Source organism: Acanthisitta chloris, unplaced genomic scaffold (assembly GCF_000695815.1).
Source record: "Acanthisitta chloris isolate BGI_N310 unplaced genomic scaffold, ASM69581v1 scaffold15117, whole genome shotgun sequence".
Taxonomy (NCBI): domain Eukaryota; kingdom Metazoa; phylum Chordata; class Aves; order Passeriformes; family Acanthisittidae; genus Acanthisitta; species Acanthisitta chloris.
Window position 1 is genome coordinate 4,876 of NW_008681073.1, and position 13,782 is coordinate 18,657.

The 13,782-nt window shown below is 38.4% G+C and overlaps 1 protein-coding gene across 1 annotated transcript in view; it reads right to left on the minus strand.

Moving 5' to 3' along the window:
• Positions 1–275: 275 nt before the first annotated feature.
• The window catches only part of LOC103805324 (chromosome unknown open reading frame, human CXorf23), a 19,263-nt gene continuing 5,756 nt past the window's right edge, over positions 276–13,782 (minus strand). Inside the window, exons 4-11 of the mRNA XM_009077965.1 lie at positions 12,992–13,170; positions 12,208–12,322; positions 11,946–12,009; positions 11,015–11,133; positions 9,081–9,195; positions 5,104–5,199; positions 2,391–2,546; positions 276–705 (exon numbers count right to left, since the gene is read on the minus strand). Coding sequence (XP_009076213.1) covers positions 676–705; positions 2,391–2,546; positions 5,104–5,199; positions 9,081–9,195; positions 11,015–11,133; positions 11,946–12,009; positions 12,208–12,322; positions 12,992–13,170 — 874 coding nt within the window. The 3' untranslated portion in view covers positions 276–675. The remainder of the gene's footprint in view (positions 706–2,390; positions 2,547–5,103; positions 5,200–9,080; positions 9,196–11,014; positions 11,134–11,945; positions 12,010–12,207; positions 12,323–12,991; positions 13,171–13,782) is intronic.

A 13,782-nucleotide genomic window follows, 5' to 3' on the forward strand; every position in this document is an offset into this window, starting at 1 on the left:
CCGAGCATGCTTTCAGTGCAGTTATAAGCTACTGCTACAGTACATTACATACCTGCCTGTTACCATTCATTTTCATCAAATGCTGAAAGTTGTCCCAACATTCTAACAATTTACAAATGTATATACACATCAGAAACCCAAGTATGTTATTAAAGTAATACAAAATACTGTTTCATGGAAATGACTGAACAGAGGTGTGAAATCTATTGCACAACCTAAAAGGTCATTACTTGGAAATCCTGAGCTAATGTGCTATTACCAAACAATTCAGGCACTTTTTTTTTTTCCTTTTTATTATTACATAAGCAATAAACTTTCAACATATAAACCTCTGGGTATAACAACTCAAGTTCCATCTGTAACATCATGCTTAGAGAAAAAGTATTCAATAAATAAGACTCCCTTCAATGACTCCTTTACTTGAGACTGGTATGCAAAAGGAACTAAAGGTACACATTATGATGTTTCAGTTGAATACTGTACTTGAAAAGCAATTATTAAAACTGTAAAAAAGTTCTGCAGCATTCCACTAATGAAAAATAAAGTTATTTTTAATCAAGAAAGTTACAGCGTTAGTTCCTTTATCGCATTTTAAGTCTTGACAAAGTTGTCAAAAAGTGAACAGATGCTCCCTTTGCTGTGTTATCTGTAACAACTTCAGGACCACAGCTCAGTTCAGGTTTCTGTTGCAATATTTAGATTCCCCTACACAGAGAAAAAGAATTGTTACTGTCCAGTCATAACAGCAGAAAAACCTCCCAACTCTCATAAGTACTGTATTATTACTATTAGTATGTAACATGCAAGATTCTTTCAATTATGGATTGAAACAGCACAACTGTAAGGACTGTACCTTAAAGGATGCATATGCAATATCATTTCAAATGGGTGAAATAAAGATGTTCAGACCAGTTTAACAACTCAACAAGTTTCTTTGTTATGCTAGGCAAAATGCTAGTTTGAGGAACAGTTTTGGTTTTTAACAGCATAGTGACTGGTGGTTGGCTAATCTTTAAAGTGGTTGTCATGCTTATTCTTCAGGATTTATTGTACTTTAACTCAAACATACTCAAGTTCATCAGGCCAAAAAGAAAAAAATAACATCAAAAAATCAAAATTCAGAGCTCATTCTGATTCAAATCATATCCAGTAGCCAGATTGAGTTAAGCATGCTTTACAGGTTCCAGACAATTAGAGAAGAACAGTGAAAATTACTGGGGAAAGCTCATACAACAAAACTGACACTTCCATCCTCATTTCACAAGCTTATAACTTTTGGTAAAATAAAATCCTTCTCCATCTCTTTTCCACTAATTCCAATTTAGCCTTCAGAGATCATACTTCTCAGAACCCATGCAAATGTAAGAGGCATTTGCCAGTACACTTCAGTAACGAGTGACCCATTTACCTTGTCCAAAGTGCTTGGTTTTCTTTCTGGTTTATTGTGTGTTTGTTTAGGATTTGGAAGGCTTTGTTCCTCCCCCTCCCACTGGGCTGTAAACTTGAGTGTTTTTGAAAACAGTTTTAAGAGCCTGTGCTCTAAGGTGCTTCTGTGCTGTAAGAGCTGAACTCTAATCCAACTTCAAATGCTTATTTATGCAATGAGTGTATGTACTTGTAGCTGGATGGACACAGAATTACACAACAAACAAGAATTCACAGAGGAACACAGAACTGCACGGGGCTGTGCAGTTCATCTAATCCAATTCTCTGATGTCATGAGTAACTTCATACTACTTTGATCATACTTGATCAATTCTAATAAAGGATTTACAATGTTTTAACTAGTGATCCTCACAAGAGCTGTAACATGGTTCAGAAGCTCTCCTGCAGTTCAAGATTACTGTTGTCCCATAGACACTGCAAATCAAAATGTATCAAACAGATGTGCTTATTGCAGTTTAAGCTTGTCATTTTATACAGACATTATGCAGTGCAGGATGTTTCATTCAGAACAGCACCCCAGTAACATAACAAATAGGAGAAGCACACAGATGTAGTCAAAAAAATTACTAATACCCTTCACTTTGATTTAAAACCATAGCTTAAGAGGACAGAACACTTTTTTCCATCCAGAGGGCCACTTTCTTATCAATAGGAAGAGGGATCAGTTGAGCTCAAGGAAAGAATACTGACACAGAGGCAACTGCAGAATCTCAGAGGCCACCTCTTATGTGCAGTTACCCAAGGCAAGTTTCAGCAAGTTTCCATGGAATAAACACGGAGGAAACAGGAGTGCACAATCAAGTTTGTCTGTAAAGTACAGTGAGCCAATATTCCAGAAAATCCCATCCAAGTTATTCCATGGGGATTTAAAAATTGAAATGGATCTTATGAATATTCATATTTTATAAATGGCTTAGTGAAAAAAATAAATTAAGCCAACTTACCTTTTCTTTCCTCAAAAATCCATCTCTGAATTTATTAGTGGTAAATCCCCTTACACCAACAGAACGTAACCGCTGGTACTTAGCCTGGATATATAAACCTTTCTGTACTAAGCCTGATTTATAATGGGATTGCAAACGGCCATCTGCAAAGTTGCTCTGTAAGGGTGGAGGAAGGGAAGAAGAAAAATGTGCAAGATGAGGGCACCAAAACTCAATAGTTCACATTTACAGTTTACACATAGAAACAGAGCAGCCAAGGCCAAACATGCATGTGTGAGGGTACACCCTCTGCCGTTACATCCATTTATTGGTTCTCAGAACTCTGGTTACCATGTGGCTCAAAGAATTGCTGTACTGTACCTACTATTTAAAACATCTAAAATTATCTTCCTCATAGAAAAAAAGTACAACATTTTAACTCTTTTAAAACATTAATGAGAGGCACACTGCATCAACAGAAAAACTTTAGTAACACACCTCACTGCCAGATGTATTGTACAACATTTTAACTCTTTTAAAACTTTAGTAACACACCTCACTGCCACTAACAAATTTGGTGGTGTCAAGCCTGTGGTGAGTACATATGTTGAGCCTAAGAAGTTACACTAACAGAAGTCAGTGTAAATGTGGTTTTCCTGTAGTTTTATGGTCTAAAAGGAAAAATAAAGTCTGCTAAAGTGGCACCTAGTTTTACATAATGTAAAACTAGACTGATTTCTAAATACTGCTAATGACAATCCCTAAGACTAATGGCCTCAAGCTCTAAAATAGAGACTAGATGAACAAATACACACCACTGCATAGGGAAGGAGTTAATTTTCTTCACAGCAGCGTGCATGGTGCTGTGAAGCACCTGCACAGTGCCAGTGCTTTCTCCTCCTCCCTTACTCTGCCCCTCAGGAAGTACACCAGGGTGGGTGAGAGCTGAGAGGGGACACAGCCAAGACAGCTGGACCAAGCTGAACAAAGGGATGTTACACACCATATGACCTCCTGCTCAGCAGCACCAACTGAGGAAGGGGGTTCTGGAGCAGACAGCCATTGCTTGGGGACCAGTGGGGCATCAGTCACCTTGTGAGAGGAGAGTGACTGCCTTTGCATCACTTATTCCCTCTTTTCTTCATCTCAGTCCATGAGTGTTCTCACTTTTGCTCTCCATATTCTCTCTCCCATCCTGCTGGGAGAGGAAGGGAGCTGAAGGCAGAGTGGGCACCAGCTGTGTGGTGCTTAGCTGCTGACAGCCATTATACACTGAACTGTGTTAAACAGTGAATGAAGTTTAGTTTCAAAGATTATTTTGCATGTATTCATTTAAAGACTGTCTCAGTGCTTCACTACAAATTGTCATTCCAAAAAAGAGCTTTTAAGTTTTATTAGACTTCTCCAAATCCTTTATGAGGTATTTTAGAACTGCAATTTTTATCTTTCCCGAGAAAGTTTAACTGCAAGATCATGGGGTTTTCTTAAATACTCTAAGTAACTTTCACTTTTTGCTTACTAAGTTTAAATGCCCCTATTTCATAGATCAAGAAATAATGTTGGGGTTTGATATTTCGGGGGATGGGGGTGGCAGAGAATGAGATTCTCTCTATGTGGGTTTTTTTGTTTGTATGTTGTTGGTTTTTTTAATAATCAGCCAAGAAAGTCCTGAGTGTAGAAGATAGTCAAACCACCTTCATTTCACCAACAGCAGGGGAAGGAATAGCCCTCTGTTATGCAGGAGGAAATTAAACATAAAAAAAAGTTGATAAAATTTAAGTCAAATCAGCACTGCTGTTTCCATGGCAATGATAGATGTGCTATACACATATGCAAACTACAATACAAGTGCATATGCTATTTCCTCTACAAATATGAAAGCACCACTGGATATAGCAATATCCATATATATGTGAGATGACAACTTAAGTGGACACTTTCCTGGTGTATAAACTCCAGCAGAACTGAGGGCTGGTGGAAATGAAGGGAGCATGAACTACCAACACTGCCTCAATGACAGAGCAGTCAGTGCTAAAGTTGTTCTAGATTTGATTCATACTTTTTCTCACATAAACAGCTCTAACTGGTTCCAGAATAGCATGCCATTGTCAGCACAAAAGGAAGAAAAGTGTTTTGGTTTTCTGCTAATCCCAGGAACATTTTGCAATCAAAAGATGCTAGAAGCCTCTGCACCAGCCCAGAAAGAAGCAGCTGCCCACCCCTTTACCATCTTGAGGCCCTTAGAATAAAGCTTCTCTTCTGTCAATTTTTTTATTTTTTATGCATAGCTAGCAGTATGCACAAGAAATTAGCTCCCCAGAAATCTCTATATGAAAGGGTTAATAAATTAGCAGCAATACAGTTTTGAAAACAATATCATTCATGTCTCTCAGTCGTTGAAAATAGTTCAGACTTCTGTCAGGTGAAGGAAGATGAGCAGCTCGGTTTTTTGGATAGATAATCTTTCTAGTCGTTGTCCAATTTCTGCAATTCTCATTCTCAACTTTGCAGATAACCTATTTATTTCAACTGCATTGGTACAATACTGGACACTTCTGCCCAATCCACTGCCAGCCCTCTTACCTCCTGAAGGCTCAGCCTCTCATTCTTCCAATGGAAACAGTTAGGCTACGATGACACTACTTTTCATGGCATTCAATACATTCACACGTCTCCTGTTACCAAACTCAACAACATTTTATGCAGTAAACGTCTGATAAAAGCTGATCTGTACCTTAAAGTGCCTTCTGATGGGTCCTGCATTTTCAAGGTGTCCTCTAATGCGTCTGTGAGGGTAAGTATCACTTGGTTTTGAAGGATAGTAAGAATTCTAGTAGGAACACAGTTATAGCTTAATGTTACTAAATTATTCAAGAAAAAAAAATCCAGGTTATACTAACAAATACTGCAACACTTTCAATCTTGTAGAGTTTGACCCCATGACACTGTTTGAAGGAACCAGAGCGACAGGAGTATAGAGCCTGCAGTCCAGGCCGGCTGAAAGGATGGCAGAGCCCACAGAAGCCAAAGATTATACAGACCATCCTACTGGAATATAATCTTCTTGGAGATATCAAAGCAGGTAACAACCCAATTAAGGTTTTTCACCCCTGCCCCCCAGAACAGATGCCTCAACTTGCATATATCAAGTGTAGCAGACAGGCTGCTGCAGCAGTCATCCCTTGAGTCAGAACAAGGGCAATGAGATTTACCCTGGACCACAGTCATTGTAGGTTAGTGTTTCAGTGCAGACACACCCACTGTTACTATACACACCTCCACAGCAACCAAACAATGAATGTGCAGCACATTACAGTGGTCCTTAGAAATGCTACTTTTAACTCTGTATTTCAGGAGAGCATTTGATGATTGCTTGACTGCCACAGAAACAGACAATTTCAAAAGCAAGACAACCTGTATCGAAATTCTTGTGTCAACACTCCTAACAGCTGCAGGCAAACAGCCCTGGTTGCCTAAAACAGAGCTCTCCCCCAGCCACTGACCTACCTGTGCATTTTGGCCCTTCTCCAACTTTCCCTGTGACGGCTACCTCTAGAGGATGCACACAGCCAAGATCTCATTCTCCTCCACCATTGCATACAATTATAAATATTTACAGAAGCATTGGCATAGACTACATTAAAGTCATCTAATGCAAACAGAATGGACTTGCTAATGAACCCTTTGCAATCAAATAAATTTTTTTCTTCACGGCCCATTCGTGAATAATCAGAGTGTGCCAATGCTGCTGAACTCAGTTTTCTAAAAAGAAATTTAACAGATTCAAAGACATTTAAAAGAGAACCTAAGAAGAGAACTCTCCTGAAATATTTCATGTATTCCAACATCTAATAACAAACGCTTTGCTGTTCATAGAATTTCTGCTCTCTAACAAACTAACCAACCTTTCCAGTGGCAGAAACACTTTAGGACGTGCTTTCTAACACTGTTACTAATGGAGGAGGGTGGGCTATAAAGACCACAGAATGGTGTTAAAATCCAGGTTAACTTTTAATTAGGATTTAAACTAGCCTTTTTTTTAAAAAATAGAATATATTATTGCCTACAAGTCAACTATTTACCTACAAGTCAGCTTCTTAAAATGCCTTGACCAGAAGGGATTCAGAACAAAGAGAAGAAGACTTTATGAAGTGAGACCAAGGAGTTTTTTTCCAAGAAAAAGGTATGGAAAACTATAGAGGAAAACGCATTTCTGGAACTTCCCAGCTCCCTTCTTATTTTAAGAATATGAAGACACTCCACAAAAATCAAATTAACTTTCTCCATACAACGCAATTAAATCAGGAAGCCCCCAGTTGAAGTACACTCCTCCTTTAAGCTAGGAATTCAGCAAGATGAAAAAAATAGTCAAGAAAATTTCCTGTTACAGCTAAAAATAAGCCCCTGGGAATTAAAACAAAGCTTGCTTTAATTAACTGTGGATACAGCTTTCCCCATCCCCACCTTCCTCAAGACTGAAGTATATTCATGGAAATGTGAATAATAAAACTACTTGGTGCAAAGATACACCAAAACTAGTTTTTGGGAATTTCCTAAACCAGATGTTTTCAATTAAAAACAAAAAATGGGGGAGGAGAAGTACAAATAGGTAATTGTTCTGATTTTCTACTCTACTCTTTAGCTATCCTTTTGTCAATAGGGTGCAAGGCTAAATGGACACTTCTCACAATCAAGGCTAGAAGACAAGACAAGACAATTGCACCTTCGAGGCACAAGCTCTTCTCAAGGTTAAGCTCAACCCCCTCAACTGAATATTAACTCACAAATGTGGATGGCAAACTAAAGTTTTTGATTTTACCACTTGCCTGCAAACCAGCATCTGCAAAGCTGAGCATGGAGAGTCATTCCTCCTTTAGGATGTTTTACAACTATACTACCCATGCTTCCACAGCTACCCTTGTTCCAGACGGATTGCTCCTTACTGCAGTGCAGGACTCCCTAAAAACTGCATGTTTGTGGTTCACTGTGAAACATCAAAATGCAATCTTCCTGAACCTTCAGCACATTTAAGAATTACTCAGTGCCTATTCCAAACTAACCTCCTTTGTATTTGCAATTACTGTATTACTGGGCTGACCTCAGATGTATACCAGGTGCCCACCAAGCAGCTCTGTCATTGCCCTCCTCAGCAGGGCAGGGAGGGAGAAAATAAAATTTATAAAACCTCAGGAGTCAAGAAAAAAAGCCGTTTAATACAGCAAAAGCATAGACTGCACACAGAGGCAAAGGAAGACAAAAGATTTATTCTCTACTTCCCATGAGCAGACCATGTCCAGCCACTTCCCAGGAAGTGGAGCTTCAGTATGCAGCAGTTGCTCCGGAAGACAAACAACACTTTAACAAATGCCTCCCCCTCCTTCCTTTCCCTTATCTTTTATTGCTGAGCAGACATATGGTCAGTTTGGGTCAGCTTTCCTGGCTATGTCCCCTCCCAAGACACTGCCCACTCCCAGCTGACTGGATGAGGAGAGGGAATGTGGGAAAGGCACCCTTGATGCTGTGGAGCACTGCCCAGCAGAGCCAAGACACTGGTGTGTTATCAACACCTTTCTGGCCACCAATGCAAAGCACAGCACTGTGAGAGCTACTGTGGGCAAAATTAACTCCATCTCAGCCAGACCCAATACAATTATTTAATGAGCCATTACTACCTTCTTTGGGAGACTTTAATCTTGGTCTTAAGTAATATTTTTTAACCATTAAAAACCTGTGTTCCTTTACACTGACACACTGCTCTATCTGCAAGACAGCTACATTTCAGAACTGACTACATAAAAGCTGCTTTGAAACCCTGTCCATAGGGTACTAGTTACAGCATATAAAAATGACCATGTTAGCCTCCTTATTTTGCAGTGATCAGAAAGAAAAGAACATTTTAGAATTAGGCTGCACACATTAATAAAGTTTTTGATTTCTCCAGTTCCCCAAGTTAAACAAGCACAAACACTTGGAAATAAGATTATATTTAAATTTTCCAAAAGAGACATTTATTTCTATTGAACCTAATACAACTATCTTGCACATTTCAGTATTAAAGTACACCACAGAAAGACTAACAGAATAATTGTCCAAAATTAGGTTTGTAAAATGTAGTATCAACAGATCTAAGCTATTCCATTGTATAACATTCCATCCTCAGGAACACTATTTCAGGCACTTCCAATTATTTCTGGTATTTGCTCCTCAGTTTTATTTTAAATAAGTGCTTTCCAGAACTTTTATCAGAATAAGGAGAAACACTATTTCAGTAACAACACCACCTACACAAGACTCAAGCCTTATATTCCACCCACTGACAACTAGAATGCAGCAGAGTATGCTTATTCAATATTACCTCAGATTATCTGCTCAATAACAAGGTCTTCTCTTTTACTATTTAGCTAGTACATCATTATGTGGAAGAAATGTGATACTAGACACAAGTTTCTTTTACAGAAAGAAACGTAGTAGTAGCAAAGTGGTTTTGACCCACTTGTATTAACTTCTGCTTCAGCAAATACCTGAGGAAGTACTCCTGCACTAGAACTGTGAAATTATGAGTAGCTTCATTGTTGAGCACAGATGGAAGAGAATAAAGCTTCGCTTGAAATTTGAAAGGGCAAGACACCACAGATTGTGAAATTCACATCAGCATAGACAACATAGCAAAAAAATGTGTGTGGAAGCTACTATTTCTACATTTAGGCTTACCAGGTGAGGTCTCCCAATAAACTTCCTGAAAGGTGGCTTAATGAACCTCATAGGCTTTTGGAAGCCATCAATTTGAGACGTCTGTAACCTTGAAAGACTGCAGCTTTGCTGGTTCCTGATGTGTATGTCAGAGAGAAAAGGAGAGGGAGAGGGACAAAGAGAGAGAGAGTGAGCAATTAATAACTAAAGCCATGGCATATCAACACCCTGTATTTTAAATTAGCTTATTCTAGCATCTGTATCACAAGTGCAAAGTGAGAGTCTTTAAGAAACTATTCTCTAGGACGTTCGATTAGTAGCCCAAACTGCACAGCATTATAGAGCCACCTGTATTCTCTCATATCAGCAGAGATGCTCTGTCCCCCGAAATCCTGCCCTGGGGCTCAGGCAGCCCTGGGGCTCAGCGCTCTCTGCGGGGCACTGCTGCCCTCTGCTGGGCACGCTCTCTGCACTGCGGCCCCTCCGCCCTGCGCTGCAGTGGCACAGAATTTGCCATTTCACATCCCCAATCCGATAGAAGCTCAGATAAATAGCTGGATGCTCCAGTTACAGCCTCAGCAAACAGGGTATTCTGGCTTTGGCTTGCTTGTTTTCAAGGTTTTGCTTGCTTTGGTTTTTTGTTACCAAGCATATTGCTAATATAGATGTGTCCATAAACCTCTAAATAAAACATTTACCATGAAAAGTAACCACCAGAAGACAAAATTTGTATTTTATGAAACAATTTTAAGAGCTGCAAAATAAATTTCTAAGGAAAAAATAGAGGCATGTTGCACAAGCTCATAGGCATTGCCAGTATCTCATGTGAACTATTAAAACCCCTCAGCCTCAGGAAACTTCTACCTGTTGTTCATGCCGCTACTGCCCTCAGTCCACATTACTCTGACAGCATAACCTTCCTCGTGTCAAACTCCAGGATAGCCACACTTAGAGAAATTTGCACTTTGAGCACATACACAAAAGATAAGCAGGACAGTAACTGTGGAAGTGGGGGAAAAAAAAAAAAAAAAAAAAAAAAAAAAAGAGGCCTTCCCAGATAATCAGGCCAAATACACACTGAAGACACAGCACCAGGCTATACGAAACAAGTCCAGAGATGTTTTTCCTTCCCTTGTTAACCTTAACTTTTTTTGTTTGAAGAATCTCAAATACAAGAGATTTCTTCTGCAGCTTCACAAGTCAGTCAGTTTTCCCAAACGTGTGTACTGCCATTAGTTGCCATTACAGACTGCATTTCAAACCAGCAAACAGCAGCATATTAAGAGCAATCTGCAAATCACGACTACAGCGTGGATACACTTCATTACACTCTGGCAACTCTTTAATCAACATTTCTTCTAACACGAAGTCTTTTTAATCAACCAAGCTCACGACATCGCAAGTGGAACAGAATGACTGAGGTGAGCAAACACCTCTAGGGTAAACACTTTTAGCAAACCTGTTGGAGGAATTCATAGAAGCAAAACACTATTCCAAAAATCTAGCTTTTCATCAGAAAATTCTCCAAGAATCAGAAAAATTCCCATTATTTGTCGATATTCCATAACTCATTACCAAACCACCAGGGCAATACAATAATGTATTCATCCTAGAATGTTTTTATTAAACAACAAAATACCACAAGGATGTTACATCAAGGAGTTTAAAAATAGTTAAGCACCTTTAAATTAATTTCTTCCCCTCTTCCCATTCAGTGCTACCATTTAAGCTTGCTTTTTACTTTTTCCCCACTGCAATTTAACCTCTTTCAAGGTAACACTCCATTACAGAGTACTTTGCGATGTACGTCAGTTGAATTTCTGTTCCTGTCAAACTTACAAGGCCAAACTATGGAAAAGAATCACAACAAATGTGAAGGTTAACTGTGGAAGAGTCCAAAAATGAACACATTAGGGAACTATAGGCTTGGGCCAACAAAATTATTTGCTAATCACCTTGGAGTTACACCATCTACATGAAACACTCTCTCATCTTCAGTCTTCAATCTCTCTTTTCTTCTCCGTTCTATATCGTGCCGTAGATCATTTGGATCTTCTAACACTCTTACAATGTTCTAGTTAAAAGAAAGAGTTGAAGTCAAGTTCGATAGTAAGATAGTTACTTACTGTCTAACTAAGTAAGCACTCTGTATATAACCCTGTTAACACTGTTCAGCTGTCTGCACATAAGACAGTTCCACATCAACCCAAGGATCCAAAGTCTAAAACAGTAACAAGTAGTCCTAAATAATTAGCCTTTCTTGCACTATCTGCCTTTTTTACAAGTTTCCAGTCAACAAAGCACTGGAATTGTGGAAGGAGCTGCCAAGGCATAAATGTTCACATAAATTCCAGTAAATCTTGAGAAGGTCTACTATCCTTAATTAAGCTGAATCTCCATGTACTTGTACTATAGAAAAGAAATTATAAATAAATCACAGCTAGCATAGCTTGAAAGGGGCAGACAGAAATCTAATGTCCCCAGATGAAAGCATGGGAGAAAATAGCATTCTGAGGAACTATGTGGATGTCAGGCCATTCTAACATTAGGGTAGAAGAAACATTGAGGTTTTTTGTAATCTCAGAAAGCAAGAACCACATGTCAGTCACAGACAGTATTTACACTATTTAAAAACAGCCAAGGGCTCAAGCAGCAGCAATAACTCCAACCACTCTGGAGAACACATCTGCACTTTACTCATCAGTGAACAGAGTTCACTTGCACCACTGTGGTATCTGTAAACATGCTGAGGTGTGAGGGGTTTTTTCCAAATACTCAGAATTACTGACATGTAAAAACCACGTACCAATAGCAAGGGGGAAATGCTGTTTACATCTCTAACATTTTAACTTTCTGTTTGCCAAAAACGTTAAGCAATCAAGATACCTGGGGAGATTCAGATGGCACAGTTCGTTTGTTCTGAAGTTCTGCTAGAGACATGTCAATCCTCCTGGAACACAAAAATATTCCATAAAAACAAGTGCTGTCACTATAAACAGCAAAGGCATTACTGATCAACTACAGAATGCTTTAAAGACTATGGGCAGGTAGGTTAGAGTCAGTGAATAAGAACACTTCACACTGTGTAAAGTCTACTGAAGATTAATTACCTTAATGCAAATCAATTAAGACAAAGTTCATCGATTACCTGTGAATTTCTGGATCCAAATGTGTTTTAACTTCATTCATATTTGCACTTGGTTTATCCTGAATTTTGGAGAACCGTTCATGTAGAGTTATGTCAGAAGATGCAAAATAATTTGCTGTGAAGAGGTATTAAATACAAGAATGTTATTCATAGTATTTGAAATGTACAGTGCAAAAATCTCTTAAAATATTAACTCTTAAGGATACCAAGGCAAATTCTGAAATTAAATTTCAAACCATTTCCACTTGCAGTTGAACATTCACAAATGAAAGATTAGGCAGCCCAACACAGACATCCTTATTTAGTAGGATAAAACTCAACAGAAAGCTAACTAAACCACAGCTCTGCCATGGTAGTACTCAAATTGCAAGACTCTATAAAAGTCTGACACTGAACATGACACAGCAATCTAAACACTAATTGGAAAAAATAAAGGAACTACATATAAGTAGAAAATTATGGCTGCAGCAAAGCTCCTTTGTGCTTGTTTCTTATACAAGCAGGTTATTCTCAGGTAGTGGCATAAAACTGTTTTGGACTTAACACTCCACCAAAATGCCTTAATTACAGCCTGAGAGCCTCTTTAAATCCTTCTCCACCCAACTACTTTAAATCCTCAACCTGCATTTTCCTTAAACCATACAGAATGAAGCCAAGATACAAATGAAGCCAAAGGCAAAACACCTGATACTTACAAGGACATCATATCTAAAAACCATTATATTTGGGTTTAGTAACCGTATATATATAAACACATACATATCCCGCAAATAAGTGCAGCCACCTTTAACTTGATGAATAATGGTGATTATTTCCTGAGCAAATTCTCTTGATGGGTCATTTTCAACATTTTGTGTTGCAGATTCCATGTGCTCAAACACTGGATGAAAATTCTCATTTTTTCTGCCAACAGCAACCAGATCGTGGGACATCTGTCTCTCTGTAGTATGACTAGCAGCAGTCCTAGAATAAAATGTTGTAGATATTCACTTTGAAATAATTCACTAAATATGAAAACTTGAAATAGATGAGTAGAACAAAACAATAAGTTAAGAATTTTAGGAATAAATGGAATGGGAACCAAGATCTAATTTTGTTCTTTTTAATTAAAAATACTCTTAAGGCCATAAGGAAGAAAATCATATAATAAAATACATAGAGATGCCTTCATTCTCAGGAATCTTTGTTTCTACGAAGTATGCGGTTTAAAATTTGTGAGTTTCAGATTTAATTCAACTAGATTATCAAATACAGGCAAATGAAGATCTTGATAAACTTCAGTGTAATTCTGGAAGGCAATTTTGAACGTGTCTTTGTTTATAAGGAGCTACCAGGCAATTTCCAAGAACAGTTCAGAGATAAAAAAAAATAAATCTCACATCTTTGGGAACTGAATCATCACTTGAGCCTGGTGAAACAGCAGTGAAACTGCTCCAGTAGCACTGTGTGAACTTAAGAACGTGCTTAGAATGGTTTTGTAGATTTTTACTCATTCTAAGGAAGTTTACACCCCAAATGGTTGCATTGCTGCTTAAGAATTATTTTGACAAGAATGCTAACACTTCAAAATTCCTG